Source organism: Crinia signifera, chromosome 2, assembly GCF_055691185.1.
Source record: "Crinia signifera chromosome 2, ASM5569118v1, whole genome shotgun sequence".
NCBI lineage: Eukaryota > Metazoa > Chordata > Amphibia > Anura > Myobatrachidae > Crinia > Crinia signifera.
In genome coordinates, this window is record NC_139218.1 from 180786580 (window position 1) to 180799981 (window position 13402).

Consider the following 13402-nt stretch of genomic DNA (forward strand, 5'->3'; position numbering starts at 1 on the left):
TTTACTGCTCCAGGGTACAATGTATCCTTGGGGCAACAGCGATCTCCAGATCAAACGCACACAGTACCACGCATTATCTCAGAAGTAAATGACCTATTAATTGCCACTTCACACAATTTAACAGTCTGATGGGTCAAAATGGTGTAGAAAAGGCCAAAATTGCACTAGTGTATGGGGGCCTTTAGAGCAGTGTCTACACATAGCAGTTGAGCCTTCGTAAGAGTCCATACATTCCATGTAGTTAAAAACCCATAGACAAGGCGGCATTCCAAACAGACTTCATAAATAGGTGATTGGGTTTATAAGCCGACATCAGGGAGCTGGACAGCCGGCCCCGTGACACGGCAGTTTACCAACCACTCACTTTCCGGCTATAACGTAACGTCTCTCCCTGACGCAGGTCGCACAATCTCACTTACATAAATGAAGGGGAGGGGACTCGCTGTTCCCGCCGATCACCGCCCTTCCTTTTATACGGAGAAGAGAACTGCTTGGCTCCCCAACCAGCGCAGTGACGTACCAGTGACGCGAACCAATAATAGTCGCGCCGCGTGACGTTCCTACTGACGTCACCACGGCGCGACTCTTGGTCGCTTCGCAGTGCCGGGCGGTTGGGGCATCTTGCCGTGCGCACCGCCCGAGCAATAAAGCGGGGGACACCATTGCTAGCCTATGCCACCGCAGTTTCATTGGTAAAAGCTGACTCATGGGTAATGTGTTACAAATGTTCATCGCTAGTCCTGATACACAATGCGTTCTACCCACTCTGCTAGGCATGCACTATGTAAAAACCGGACCCGGACTACACTCCGGACCGCCGGACAGGACATCAAAATCTGCAGTCCGGAGCTTGTAGGGTCCGGTCCGGGGGGTGTCTTATCCGTGGGGGTCCCTGTGATAGCTATCTCCAGGGACATGGGGGAGGGGATATTACAGCCTCCCCGTGTGGTCCGGACCGTCCAGTTTTTGCTACATGCCTGGACCATACAGGGAGCCTTTATTCTACCCCTCCTCCTCTACCTGGTGACAGGTGATACAGGCAGCCCCCCTGACAGGACACCCCCCGGACCGGACGCTACAAGCTCCAAAATGCAGAGTTTGATGTCCGGTCCGGGGGTTTTGTCGTGGTCCGGTTTTCACCCATACCCCTATGTGCATAGACTAGTCTGTGAATTTAAACCTACACTGTTGAGACGAGTACTCTGAAATAAAAAGATAATGTTTTGCCAAACCCTGCCTTATTCATAGCATACTGTAATATTTACTACATGTTTGTGGATTCTGTGTTCATGGCTTTTTATTGATCGTTTTTTCCCCCCTTCCCAGGGAGCATGAAGATGGTCAGCAGCCAGCCCAAGTATGACCTGATAAAGGAGGTGGGCCGTGGCAGCTATGGGGTGGTGTATGAGGCATTAGTTCGAAGGACGTGTCAGCGAGTAGCAGTGAAAAAAATCCGTTGCCAGGCACCAGAAAATGTTGAGTTGGCTCTGCGCGAGTTTTGGGCTTTGAGTAGCATCCAGGGCCAACACCCTAATGTGATTCACTTGGAGGAGTGTGTTTTGCAGAGGGATGGCACAGTACAGCGCATGTTACATGGATCCAGCTCTGCACTGTATCTTCCGGTGAGAAGAATAATGGTTTGGCTAGTTAAAATAGATTATGATTCAACGTGATATGTCATTTAATACAAGGCTGATGCGTAGTAGCATTTACTTTTCCATATTTTGACTAACCATCTTTCTCATCCCCATCTTACATACATTTCTGCAAAGAGGTGATGTAAGAAATATTTTTATGAATAGCAGGTCGCCAGTGTCACATTGTCTGTTTAGGGTCACTGTACTTCTTTTATTTGTTTCTCTTGTTACAAAAACATGGTTGATCAGAAGTGGTAGGTGTTAGCAACACTTTGTGGAATGAAAAGGTTGAAAGTTTCTTGATAACAGCCCCCCTTTTGGAACATCGTAAAATATACAATAGGTCTTGTGAGTCAAAGGCGGAACTACCATATGTTGCAGCAGGGGCACATTTCTGCCCAGACAAGCAATGACTTCTTGGGTAGGTGAGGGGGCCCAGAAATATACTTTTGCACCTGTGCCCACCACTCATAAGTTCCACCACTGACTGACCTCCTGATTGGGATATTTTTTGTGGCTGACCCCCTGATTGGGATATTTTTTGTGGCTTTATAAGATGTAGGCTCAAGAGGAGGGCTTGTAGGCTAATACAGTAAATATTTGTGTAATTAAATAAATTAAAGATTAGATTTTAGTATACAAGTATTGGAGCTGTTATCTGGAATGCTTATGACTTCCCGTTTTTGTATAAGAGTCCTTCATTAAGCTGGCAACCCACTCTGCGATCTATAGTTTGCTCTATCAGCAAACACTATATTGGTAGCAGATGGGCGAGTGCTTATAGCTAACCTAGTCAGTTGATCTGTTAAACTTTTGAGCACCATGGTTAAAAACTGTTTTTTTCCCATCATCCATAAACAACATAAGGCACTTATTTCATAGGTAGCAGTTTTTTGGTGAATCTGGATATTCGTGGTCGACTACCCGATTGTTGATCCACTATAACATAACCTAAATTTGTCAGTCCTCTAACATACAGGATTTACTTTTTTAAAGTTTGGCACGCACTACATTATGTGTGTACCCAATGACATCGCCTCAGTCAGAAACGCTGCCGATGCCAGCAGCAACCGGGCGTGGGCCACCTGGTCCCTTCTGGCATTCTGCAGCATGGCCCTCACTTGCTATGTCCTGCCTGCAGTGTCCCAGATAAATATAGTCAAAAGGAAATATTCTAGGTTTATACAGAATTGCTGTCATATCTTTAGAAAATTAGCAGAGCATGATTTTTGCAAGGTTACAACACAGTGGAAAAAATTTAATTCTCCAGTTTACAGACACAGTGCTTATCAATATTATTCTGTATTCTATGTATATTGCAGTAGTCTGTTGCAGTCTATGGGCGGTAATCAATGCCACCGTTGAGGGATTTTCTGCGGCGAGGGTGGCATGTTTTTGGCGAGGACTGCCAAAAATAAGCCATCCTCACCTTCTAACCCGCTCGCCCTAATCAATGTTCTGGGGAAATCCTTGCCGTTAGAGGACAGCGAGGATTCAGCAAATGACGAGGTTTACCGCTAAAGCAACGAGCACGTTGCATATGTAGATGAGCCTCGCCGTTTTGATGGCCGCACTCAACGTTTCCACCTCACTGAAAAGTACCAGCGAAGTGGAAACAGTGAGTGAAGGGGGGGGGGGGGGTGTCATTTGAATACTGACCTGCGACTTATGACGGCGAGCTATGTGCTCGCAGTGCCGATAGTTCACCGGCATAGCTGCTCATTTGTCATTGAATATACCCCTATGTGTATGTACTTTTTAGACTGATCATGTTATGATTTATCTTTCTGCAGTCATTTTATTTATGTATAGATGAAACAAAACAATAATTACCAGTGTGTGTGTTGTGACTTGTTTCTAATCAAGAAGTGTAACTAAATGCTCACTCTACAATTTTCTTAGGACTGTGTTGTATTTACTGTTCAATTGTACTACAATGATATTTGCATGAGAACTGGTTACCAGTCATCTTTGTCTTCCAATTTTATTTTTATTTTGTTTTATTTTCTTGAAGCTGGTGGAAACCTCTCTGAAAGGTGAGATTGCCTTTGACCCACGCAGCACATATTGTCTATGGTTTGTGATGGATTTCTGTGATGGAGGGGATATGAATGAGTACATCTTAACACGAAGGCCAAGTCGTCGAACTAACACGAGCTTCATGCTTCAACTAAGTAGTGCCCTTGCATTCCTACACAAGAACCAAATAATTCACAGAGACCTAAAGCCTGATAACATTCTGGTGTGCAAATCCCGGAATGGTATAGATGAACCTACCTTGAAGGTGGCGGACTTTGGACTGAGCAAAGTATGTTCCAGCTCAGGGCTGAACCCAGAAGAACCAGCCAGTGTCAACAAAAGCTTTTTATCTACAGTTTGTGGCACTGATTTCTACATGGCGCCTGAGGTATGGGAAGGTCACTACACAGCAAAGGCAGACATTTTTGCACTGGGGGTAATTCTGTGGGCCATGCTGGAGCGTATAACTATTATAGACCACACCAAGAAAAGACTACTTGGGGGCTATGTGCAACGGGGTACTCAAGTAGTTCCAGTAGGAGAGGCACTACTGGAGAACCCTAAAATGGAACTCCAGCTTCCTATAAAGAAAAAGTCCATGAATCGTTGTATGAAACAGCTGCTGCTTCAAATGCTTTCAGCCAACCCTCAGGAGCGCCCAGATGCCTTTCAACTTGAACTGCGGCTTATTCAGATTGCCTTCAGAGACTATACCTGGGAAACGTGACATCTAACCATCGGGAGTAGTAGAAAAATGAGAACAAAGGTGTTTTGGTGTTTGCAGGGAAGATCGACATGGACGTAGTTTACTGGGTATTTTTAAGTCATGTGACCAGCATGGTGACTCCAGTATACAGTACGTGTACCTGTAAAAGTTTAACATAAGTAATGGTGTCTCTGACCATCCTTATTTTACCTCTGATATATCCTCCTTTCATCTGAAATGTCTGAAATTGGCTGCATTACTGCATCTGTTATAATGGAGGACATGTAATTTAATAAATCTCTATAGGTTCCCCACCATGCTCTTCAAGAGAATTGTTTACTATTGTGTAAAATCTCCTGGAAGAATTTGGGTATACTTCCTACAGGGCTGCTACCGAATTTACTGTCCTATGGAAACAGAGGGAATTTAATTTAACCTTGCACATTACAATGGGATTAACTAGACTTCCCAAAGAATGTATGTGTCCAGCTGCTGCTGCACCAATAGACTGTGATTCCACGGATCACTCTGAATGTGTATTTATTAATAGAAAGTTGAATTTTGCTCCCTATCACTATGACATTTACATCTTGGTAAGTAGACTATCAGTTTAGTTAAATATGGGGAGGTCTGTCCACTTATTTTAGGACTCCCAATTACATTTTATGAACGCTAAGGGTCAAATGTAATATGGTTTGTGATGGAAAAAGTGCAGATATTTCTGCAATTTTGCTGCGGGAGTAATAACTAATTTTTGTAATTGCACAACCAACCTGGTATTGACTTAGATACTGCACTTTTTCAAACTCTGGCACTATCACATTTGTCATTAGATGTGCTGCCATAAACCTCTATTATTGACACTTGGAGAATGGGTTTGATAGGTCTTCTTGCCTTATGACAATGTGAAAAACTCTGTTTTTTTTTTTTGTCTTCATAATTGTATGTACTTGTATGTAAATACTTCAGAGTCTTCTAAGGGATTCCATTTCCCTGAGATGCTGGAACATAACTCAAAATATTTCAATATTTTTGCTCAGCTACTACTTGGTGCAGTGATTTGTGTACTACTGAAAAGAAGTCTGCCTGCTCGTTTCCAGGATTCTAGAAGTGTTAAGGAAGAAAATAAAATATCAATATGTCTCTGAAACATTAAAAATAAACCTTACCCTTTTCACATACTGGACAACAACAATAGTATAAATTATAATTCATTGTTTTTTTTTTTTTTGTTTGTTTTTTTACTCAAACATGCTACAATTACAATACTTGGAGAAAATATGGGGAATTGTGATTAAACATTTAAGTTATTGTGAAATGTTTGCTGTTTAATAAATTGTGAATAGAATAAAGCTTGTGTGTCTGTGGTCAAGTCATATTTTAGTCTGATTGTCTGTTACAGATTATGTGGGGTTTTTCTTTATTTTGTTTGTAGCGTTACAAAAAAACAAAACCTAACTTGATTTGAAATTTGATAATTAGTTGAGTAACGCCCTTAGAAAATACAAACTTTGGTCAAAGATAAGCAGACTCTTCTCAGCATAGATGGTATTATACTCCCTAATTTACAGGAGTGCATATTTGTGGTATTAAAGTGTAAATAACAATATTGTATTGGTGCTTAGCTTAATGTCCCAAAGTTCACGGTCTGTGATCCTGTTCGACCCACAGTAATCCTTGTGGCAATTCAGATCCTCTCCTGAGATGGTGTTCATGGAATGTTTGAAAGAAAACAAGGCAGAACCACATAGTGTAGTAGGTTCCTGTATGTTGCAGATAACACCAGAAATACTACTCCCACTTTGGTCTCCTATTTTATGTGGTCACCTATTTAGGAGAGGTTAAATATACCCTTCATGAGAATGCGAAAACTTTGAATACCATAAAGAAACCGCTACTTGCTCTTATCTAGATCAGGCTGTGCGAGTATGGTACACCCATAAATTTGAAATTTCTGCAAATGTATGGTGATTTACCTTTCCTATGCCAGCTTATGGTGAAGCCTGCTGTACTAAAGAAACTTTTATATGTGCACAAAACCCCCATCACTATTGTGAGTGGGGTATACCATCTATTACATAAGGGAAAATAAAGAATATACTGAGCGCAGCAAACCAAAATCTAATCCCAGCTGCTTTCTCTAAGGGATACTCAATCAAACCAAAATGTAGAATAGACAGAGATTCCCCGTATTTCCCCGCCTATCAAAACCATCGGCGGCTTCCTCAGGAACAGTTGGCGGCTTCCTCCTGATAGGCGGGGAAACATGTCATCCACAAGGTCCATCTAAACCACACACAGACACTTCCGGCCGGAGAACCCAGAGACCGGAGCAGGGAAGTCCCAGAGAAGGCTGCACTACTGAGCCGCAGAAAACGGATTACAAATGGCTCATTGAGCAAGTATAATCGATCAATGTTTATAATAATTACTGCTCTAACTAACGGCCCCCCCCCTGCATGGGAAACTACTCAAGTGTTATCAGCTTTCTAAGTGTCCTAACACGCATGCCTAAAAGTTGTGTATACAGCGCTGAAATCCTAAACTAGGAACTGCTTTTATTTTATGCACATGGAAAGGCAATTGGCTGCCTAATAAACTTGAAAATATCTGCTTACTAGCAAAGCTTGTTTGAATGGACGTCTAACATATTACTCTCTAACCAGAGTCCAACACTAAGATATATGTTATTTGCTCATATGCTTATTATTGATTGATAGCTGCTAACCATTGTATGTCACCAAAGTGATCTTTTATTGTAATCTTAATATACCGGCCGGTGTAATTTGTATGTTATGTGTAGTTTGTGATTAATAAATCTTTTTATGCATTGAAAAGATAGTCTCATAGCGCTGTCTATTTTACCTTTTGGTTTTGTTCTTATTACATAAGGGAGCAGTATTTCTGGTTTTATCTGCAACATACAGTACGGGAACTTACTATACAATATTGTTCCACCTTCTTTCTTTCATATATTCCACAACTAGTAAGCCCGCTTAAAGCAAAAGCTTTGAAACATAGTCTGCTACCTTCTGTGGTTTGTGCATGTGTGAGAGAGATATGTAGTTTCACTCTCTGCCAGCAGATGGCAGTGTTTCGGAGACTCACATACACTAGACTTATATAGATGATTACTCTCTATGGAGAGGACCTGATTTGCCCAATGATTACTGTGGTTCACATTGGATTACAGACAGTGAACTTTGGGACATTAAGGTGAGTGCCAATACCATATTATTTTGTTATCCAATTTAGGATTTGGTTCTCTTTTCTAATGGAAAGGTGTCATAGGACATTTTACTGTTTTATTTACTTTTAACACAACCTGTTTATAAATCATGATCCCTTTTCTAAAAGCTTGAAAAAGTTATTTTATTTATAATGTGCAACAGTGATGAGCTATGGTATTTTTGTGCTGTATGCACTATACCTGCATTGAGTTTGTGGCCTGCACAGATGTGTTCTCATACATCTTTCCTCCTTCCTTTATCCCTTTCTAGTGGTGTGACTCAGTAGTGCATGGGTGTGTGTTTGTTTTTGTTTTTTTGCTACTTTTTCTGTTACATTTGAATCTTGTAAAATGGAGCGAATAGCATGCTGCAACCTGGGCTGCATCTGCATATGAAACTACATGAGAGTGCTTTCCAGGGAAAACATTGTAACATTCCATTTCTTATGCAGATGCAGGCACAGTTGCATACTAAGTATAGATAGGCCGCAAATCTAGAAGCGTATTTAAGGATCAAGCCCCACCTCTATTCAAAATATTATTGGACACCACCCTCCCCTTAACAAATGCCTTTTAGCCTCAGCAATTATGACTTAAGCATAGCTCTGTATAGCCATTATTATATTGTCAATTTTAGGTAATCCCATAATGGTCTAGGCTCTACACTCTGGTCCCAAACCTGTATCCTCCCAACAGACAGCAAATAGGCCAGTATCCCCAACCTCCCCCGCACCTCATACACACAAATTGCCACCTACAATCTATTCAGTGGCGCCAGTGAGAGGGATGGGCAGCCTGCTGTGTTTCCCCCAGGTGGTACCAACCTTTAGAATGTAAGCTCTAACGAGCAGGGCCCTCTCTCCTCGTGTCCTTTTCTTAGAATATATATCTGCCACTGTTATAATTGCATCACTGTCTGCTGCGGCAACTGTCTTTTTTTTATTTACCATGTACTTGTCCTAATTTGCATTTGTACTGTAAATCGCAATTGTTCTTGTTTTATTCTTTGCTCATCTATATATTATCAGGCGCTGCAGAACCCTTGTGGCACCATATAAATAACCAATAATAACCTAAGCACATGCCTTATGTGCTTGGGATATTTTAAAAAGTGGTGCTACTTTGAGCCTTTAGAGGAAATAGTTTATGGAAGTGGTCTTTATGTTAAGTATTTCTTCCAGGTAGGTACATAAAGTAAACTGGACACAAATGTTTAAAAATGCAATGTCCGGGCTTCCGGTTCCGGTGCGGCGGATGTAGGACGCTTCTCCCTGCAGCTCCGTGCCTCACCCGCCGCAATTACCCTGCAAGAGCCTAAACGCTCACCCTACCTCACTCCAGCCGCAGCACATCCCTCACTGAGTCGCCGAAGACCTTGCAGACGCAGTTTGAGACCCGCGATGGCGAGCAGGCAGCAGCGTGGAGCCAAAGACGGAGACCGCGCGCAGGCTTCAAAGATGGCGCCCGAGCCCTACACGGACCCCTGGGACGCGACTATCACGCTCCCACAGGTACAAAGCAACCCTCCTCCCTCACAGGGGACACACAAAGCCCCACATCCAGAGCGCAAGAACCCTTCCAACCAATCCCTTACCTATGAAGATATAGTGCAGGCTATCAGGGAGACTGTACAGCCTATGCTCACAGAACAGGCACAAGCAAACGCTGCAGCGTTGCAGCAAGCTGTGGCTGATATCAAGAGCCAGCACAAACAGCTAAACAAGAGGGTATCCCAGGTAGAGCACATAGCTGGGGAGAACTTTAAAATAGTATCTGAGCTACAAGAAGCTACAGCGGCTTTACATAAGTCTGAAGTACAAGTCTGGGCTAAACTAGATGATCTCGAAAACAGATCACGCAGGAACAACCTGCGGGTTGTGGGACTCCCTGAAACAGTAAAAGGCCCAGCTCTTTACACATTCCTGCGTCAGACACTCCCGGAGCTCCTAGAAATAAAAGATGTCTGCAACGATTTAGTTATTGAACGGGCACACAGGACGGGCCGGGTGTCGGAATCCAATGACGCCAAACCGAGAGTGGTCCTGTTTAAAAGCCTTAATTACATTCATAAAGAGGCAATATGGGCGGCGTCCCGCCGTAAGAGAGATCTGCGGTGGAACGACTCCAGACTCCTAATCTTTCAGGACTATTCCCCTGAACTCACAAGGGCAAGGAAAGCATTCCAACCTGCGTGCACTACACTAGCCCAAGCCGGTAGAAAATTTGCCCTCCTATACCCGGCTCGGCTCCGTATTTTTGAGGGCTCTACTTTTAAAGACTTCATCAACTCTTGTGACGCCGAGGCTTACATTCAAGAGCACAACTTGCAGCGCCAGGCTGAGAGAACTGAGTAAGCTACGGCAGACTATGCCCTGAAAACTAGATAAAAGTTGTGCCTCGCAGACCCTTTAAAAGTTTGATTATTGACTTTCTGGTCAGTTACTTGAAAGCAAAAAGATGCAAGATCTGAAGATAGTAATGGTCCAACTAGAACTGGCATCTAAGTTACCCAGCGGACACTACAAAACAAATACCATCCCACTTACCCTGCTTTGGAAATGCCTACATGAGACATCAGGGCTAAAAGCAACCACCCATGGGCCCAGCTAGGCATCCTAATGGGGTATTGATTATGACGCTGAAAAGAGGACTCAATATATCTTGAGACTAAACTCAGTTACACCACAAAGATGAGAGATTGAGACACCTCCTACTAAAGAGGGCGCATCTCTTGGCACAAAACGGTTAAGAGTTAAGGTACAAGAGCAATCCAGGCTTGGATAGCTCTTGGTCAGAAATGTTTTACTGTTTAATTCAAAGTTGCGGCGGGGCTGATGCGGAGCCACCGCCAAGGTTGTATTGATTTCATTTGTATTTATATGTTAGTTCCCAGCACAATGGGAAGCCATTTAGAGCTTAGAAGTTTTGGGAGTCCACCAAAAAGGAATTTGTGGTATAAATATGTTGGCTACACTCCCTCCCTCCTTAATTTCCCCCCCCCCTTGATTCCTCATAGTGTCAAGTGTTTTATGCTCCTGATCTTAGGTAATAACACAAACAGTCAGACAATATGTCTATGATTAAAGTTGCTTCATGGAATGTGGGTGGCATACACTCACCAGTTAAAAGAAAAAAACTATTAATGTACTTAAACAAAAATGCGATAGATGTGGTAATGCTACAAGAAACGCATCTGCTCGAACCTGAATGTGCTAAATTGAATATGTTAGGCTGGCGTGTACTGGCGTCAGCTTCTTTCACGTCAAAAGCTCGAGGGGTTACTATATTGGCTAAAAAACGCCTACCAATAGAGATCTCTAAGACACTAGTAGACCCGGAAGGGCGATATGTTTTATTAGATCTAAAAATTCACTCCATTAGATATATTATTATGAATGTATATGCTCCCAATACAAAGCAAAAAAAGTTCTTTCAGCATATCCTCACAATCCTAGCGCAATACATGCCATACCAGGTAATTTTGGGAGGTGACTTCAATGTCATATCATCCACATATTTGGATACAAACTCTAAATCAGCATCCAGAAAGCCTCCTAAGATAGGAATCCCTTTTTTAGCAGAGCAGCTTACCCTCATAGATACTTGGAGAGCATTGCACCCCACTGATCGGGACTTTACCTGTCAGTCAGCGGCACATGCAACACTATCCCGGATAGACTACCTGCTTGTCTCTGAGGGTATGCTGCCTAACTGTGTTGAAGCCCAAATAGAACCCATGTGCCTCTCCGATCACTCACTTATATGGTTTTCACTTTCCCTCTCACTAGACATAGGCACTTACCGGCTGTGGAGATTTCCCTCACACCTTTCCTCCTCTATTGATTTTAGAAATAAACTGGAAACTTTTTGGGAGGAGTTTCGAATAGACAACTTGCAGGTCTTGGACAGCGACCCGGCCCTGTTCTGGCAGACGGCAAAAGCCGTTATTAGAGGACGGATCATTCAATACGTCTCAAAACATAAAAAAGAGTCGGTTGCTAGATACAAGACGCTCCAAGTTGAACTATCCTCAGCCTATCAAACCTATAAACAGACCCCATCCCCCCAAAACAAATTAGTATATAATACAGCAAAAAATAGTTTTGATGCCCTTCTTTCAGCTATGGGAGACAGACATTCCTTCTACAGGGATCACCGATTCCATAAATTTGGCAATAAAACTGGTCGTTTATTATCCAGCTTATTGAAAGCAAACGCTCCGCCAACTATCATTCAAAAAATCAGAAGGCCGGATGGTACCCTGGCAGGATCTGGCTCAGACATAGCTGAATTATTATCCTCTTTCTATACAGATATATATACACAACCCCATCGCGACTTAAATAATGAAAACGCATTCTGGGACACTATATCTCTCCCACAATTGGCACAGGACCAAACATCTCTCCTGGGAGCCCCCATTGAACCCCAAGAAGTAGAAGAGGCTATCAAAAAATTAAAACCACTAAAGTCCCCTGGCCCGGATGGACTGTCGGGGGAATTCTTTAAAATACTCCTACCCAAATTAGCACCCCAACTTACTAAAGCATTTAATGCCATCATCAGCTCTAGAACTGTCCCAAAATATTTTAATGATGCTATCATTCGCCTTATCCCAAAACCAGGCCGAGATCCACATTTACCAGGCTCTTATAGGCCTATATCACTCTTAAATGTGGATTATAAATTACTTACCTCTATAATTTCCAACCGTATCAAATTTCTACTCCCTAGTATAGTGCACACAGACCAAACAGGATTCATAGTAGGCAGACATTCCACATCTAATATCAGAAAAGTACTGTCAACTATGCACTGGCTAGATACACATGAGGACATGGACGCCTCATACCTACTTGCAGTAGACGCCGAAAAGGCATTTGATATGGTCTCGTGGGACCATATCTATCTCACACTTACAAAATTCAATTTCCCATCAAACCTAATTCATATAATTAAATCTCTATATGCTGGCTCCACATCCAGACTTATTTGTAACGGCTACCTCTCAAACCCCATACAACTCTCCAGAGGAACACGGCAGGGATGCCCCCTATCCCCACTCCTCTTTGCGCTCGCCATTGAGCCTCTAGCAGTAGCCCTGAGGGGTTTATCTGAATTTACTGGCATATCAGTGGCAACAAAAGAAATTAAACTCGCACTATTCGCGGACGATATGCTCCTTTTTGTGAGCAATCCCCTGACATCCATCCCGGCCATAATGCAACTAATAGATAAATTTGGCTCTTTCGCGGGATATAAAATAAACGCGGATAAATCAGAACTTCTTCCCTTAAACAAACCCGCAATCCGACTTATATCTTCACCACCCCCACCTGCAGTTTCAAAATTTAAACTTAACAGCCCTTCACTGAAATACCTGGGTATTCAGCTTCCCTCAGAGATAAGTAAATTGTATAGCCTCAACTACACCCCCATATTCACGAAAATAAACACACTCCTCCAATCATGGATTAACATGCCAATCTCTCTACAAGGTAGAGCAGCAGTCTTAAAAAGTATTATTTTTCCCAAACTGTCCTATGTTATACAGATGCTTCCAATGTACCCCACAGCGACTGATACAAAGCGCTGTGAAACAATGTTCTCTAGGTTTTTATGGGGGGGCAAGAAATCTAGGATATCACTACCCAAATTAAAGCTGAAAAAAAGTGAGGGGGGAATGGCAATTCCTGACATTAAAGCCTTCTCGAAGGCCACAGCATTTAGATATGTCTGGGACTGGCTTCTAGGCACATCAACTTACACCAACTTCGACTTAGAACAACAGGTACTCTCACCCTACACACT

The 13402-nt window shown here is 42.7% G+C and overlaps 1 protein-coding gene across 2 annotated transcripts; it reads left to right on the forward strand.

Annotated features, from left to right (window-relative positions):
• The first annotated feature begins 534 nt into the window (after positions 1-534).
• On the forward strand, positions 535-5738 carry PDIK1L (PDLIM1 interacting kinase 1 like). Of its 2 annotated transcripts, none has more exons than XM_083173270.1 (3): positions 535-710; positions 1327-1622; positions 3652-5738. In XM_083173270.1, exons 1-3 carry the CDS (start codon positions 707-709, stop codon positions 4381-4383), a joined length of 1032 nt encoding a protein of 343 aa, XP_083029396.1. In that variant the 5' UTR covers positions 535-706; the 3' UTR covers positions 4384-5738. The 2 variants fall into 2 exon arrangements, with proteins under 2 accessions (XP_083029396.1, XP_083029397.1); XM_083173271.1 differs by having other exon boundaries at positions 538-692.
• The last annotated feature ends 7664 nt before the right edge of the window (positions 5739-13402 follow it).

What these genes read in the sequence shown, in the direction of transcription:
- PDIK1L (XM_083173270.1), top strand. An exon ending in GCTCTGCACTGTATCTTCCG is followed by an intron (nt 1,623 to 3,651) that starts GTGAGAAGAATA and finishes ATTTTCTTGAAG; the next exon opens with CTGGTGGAAACCTCTCTGAA.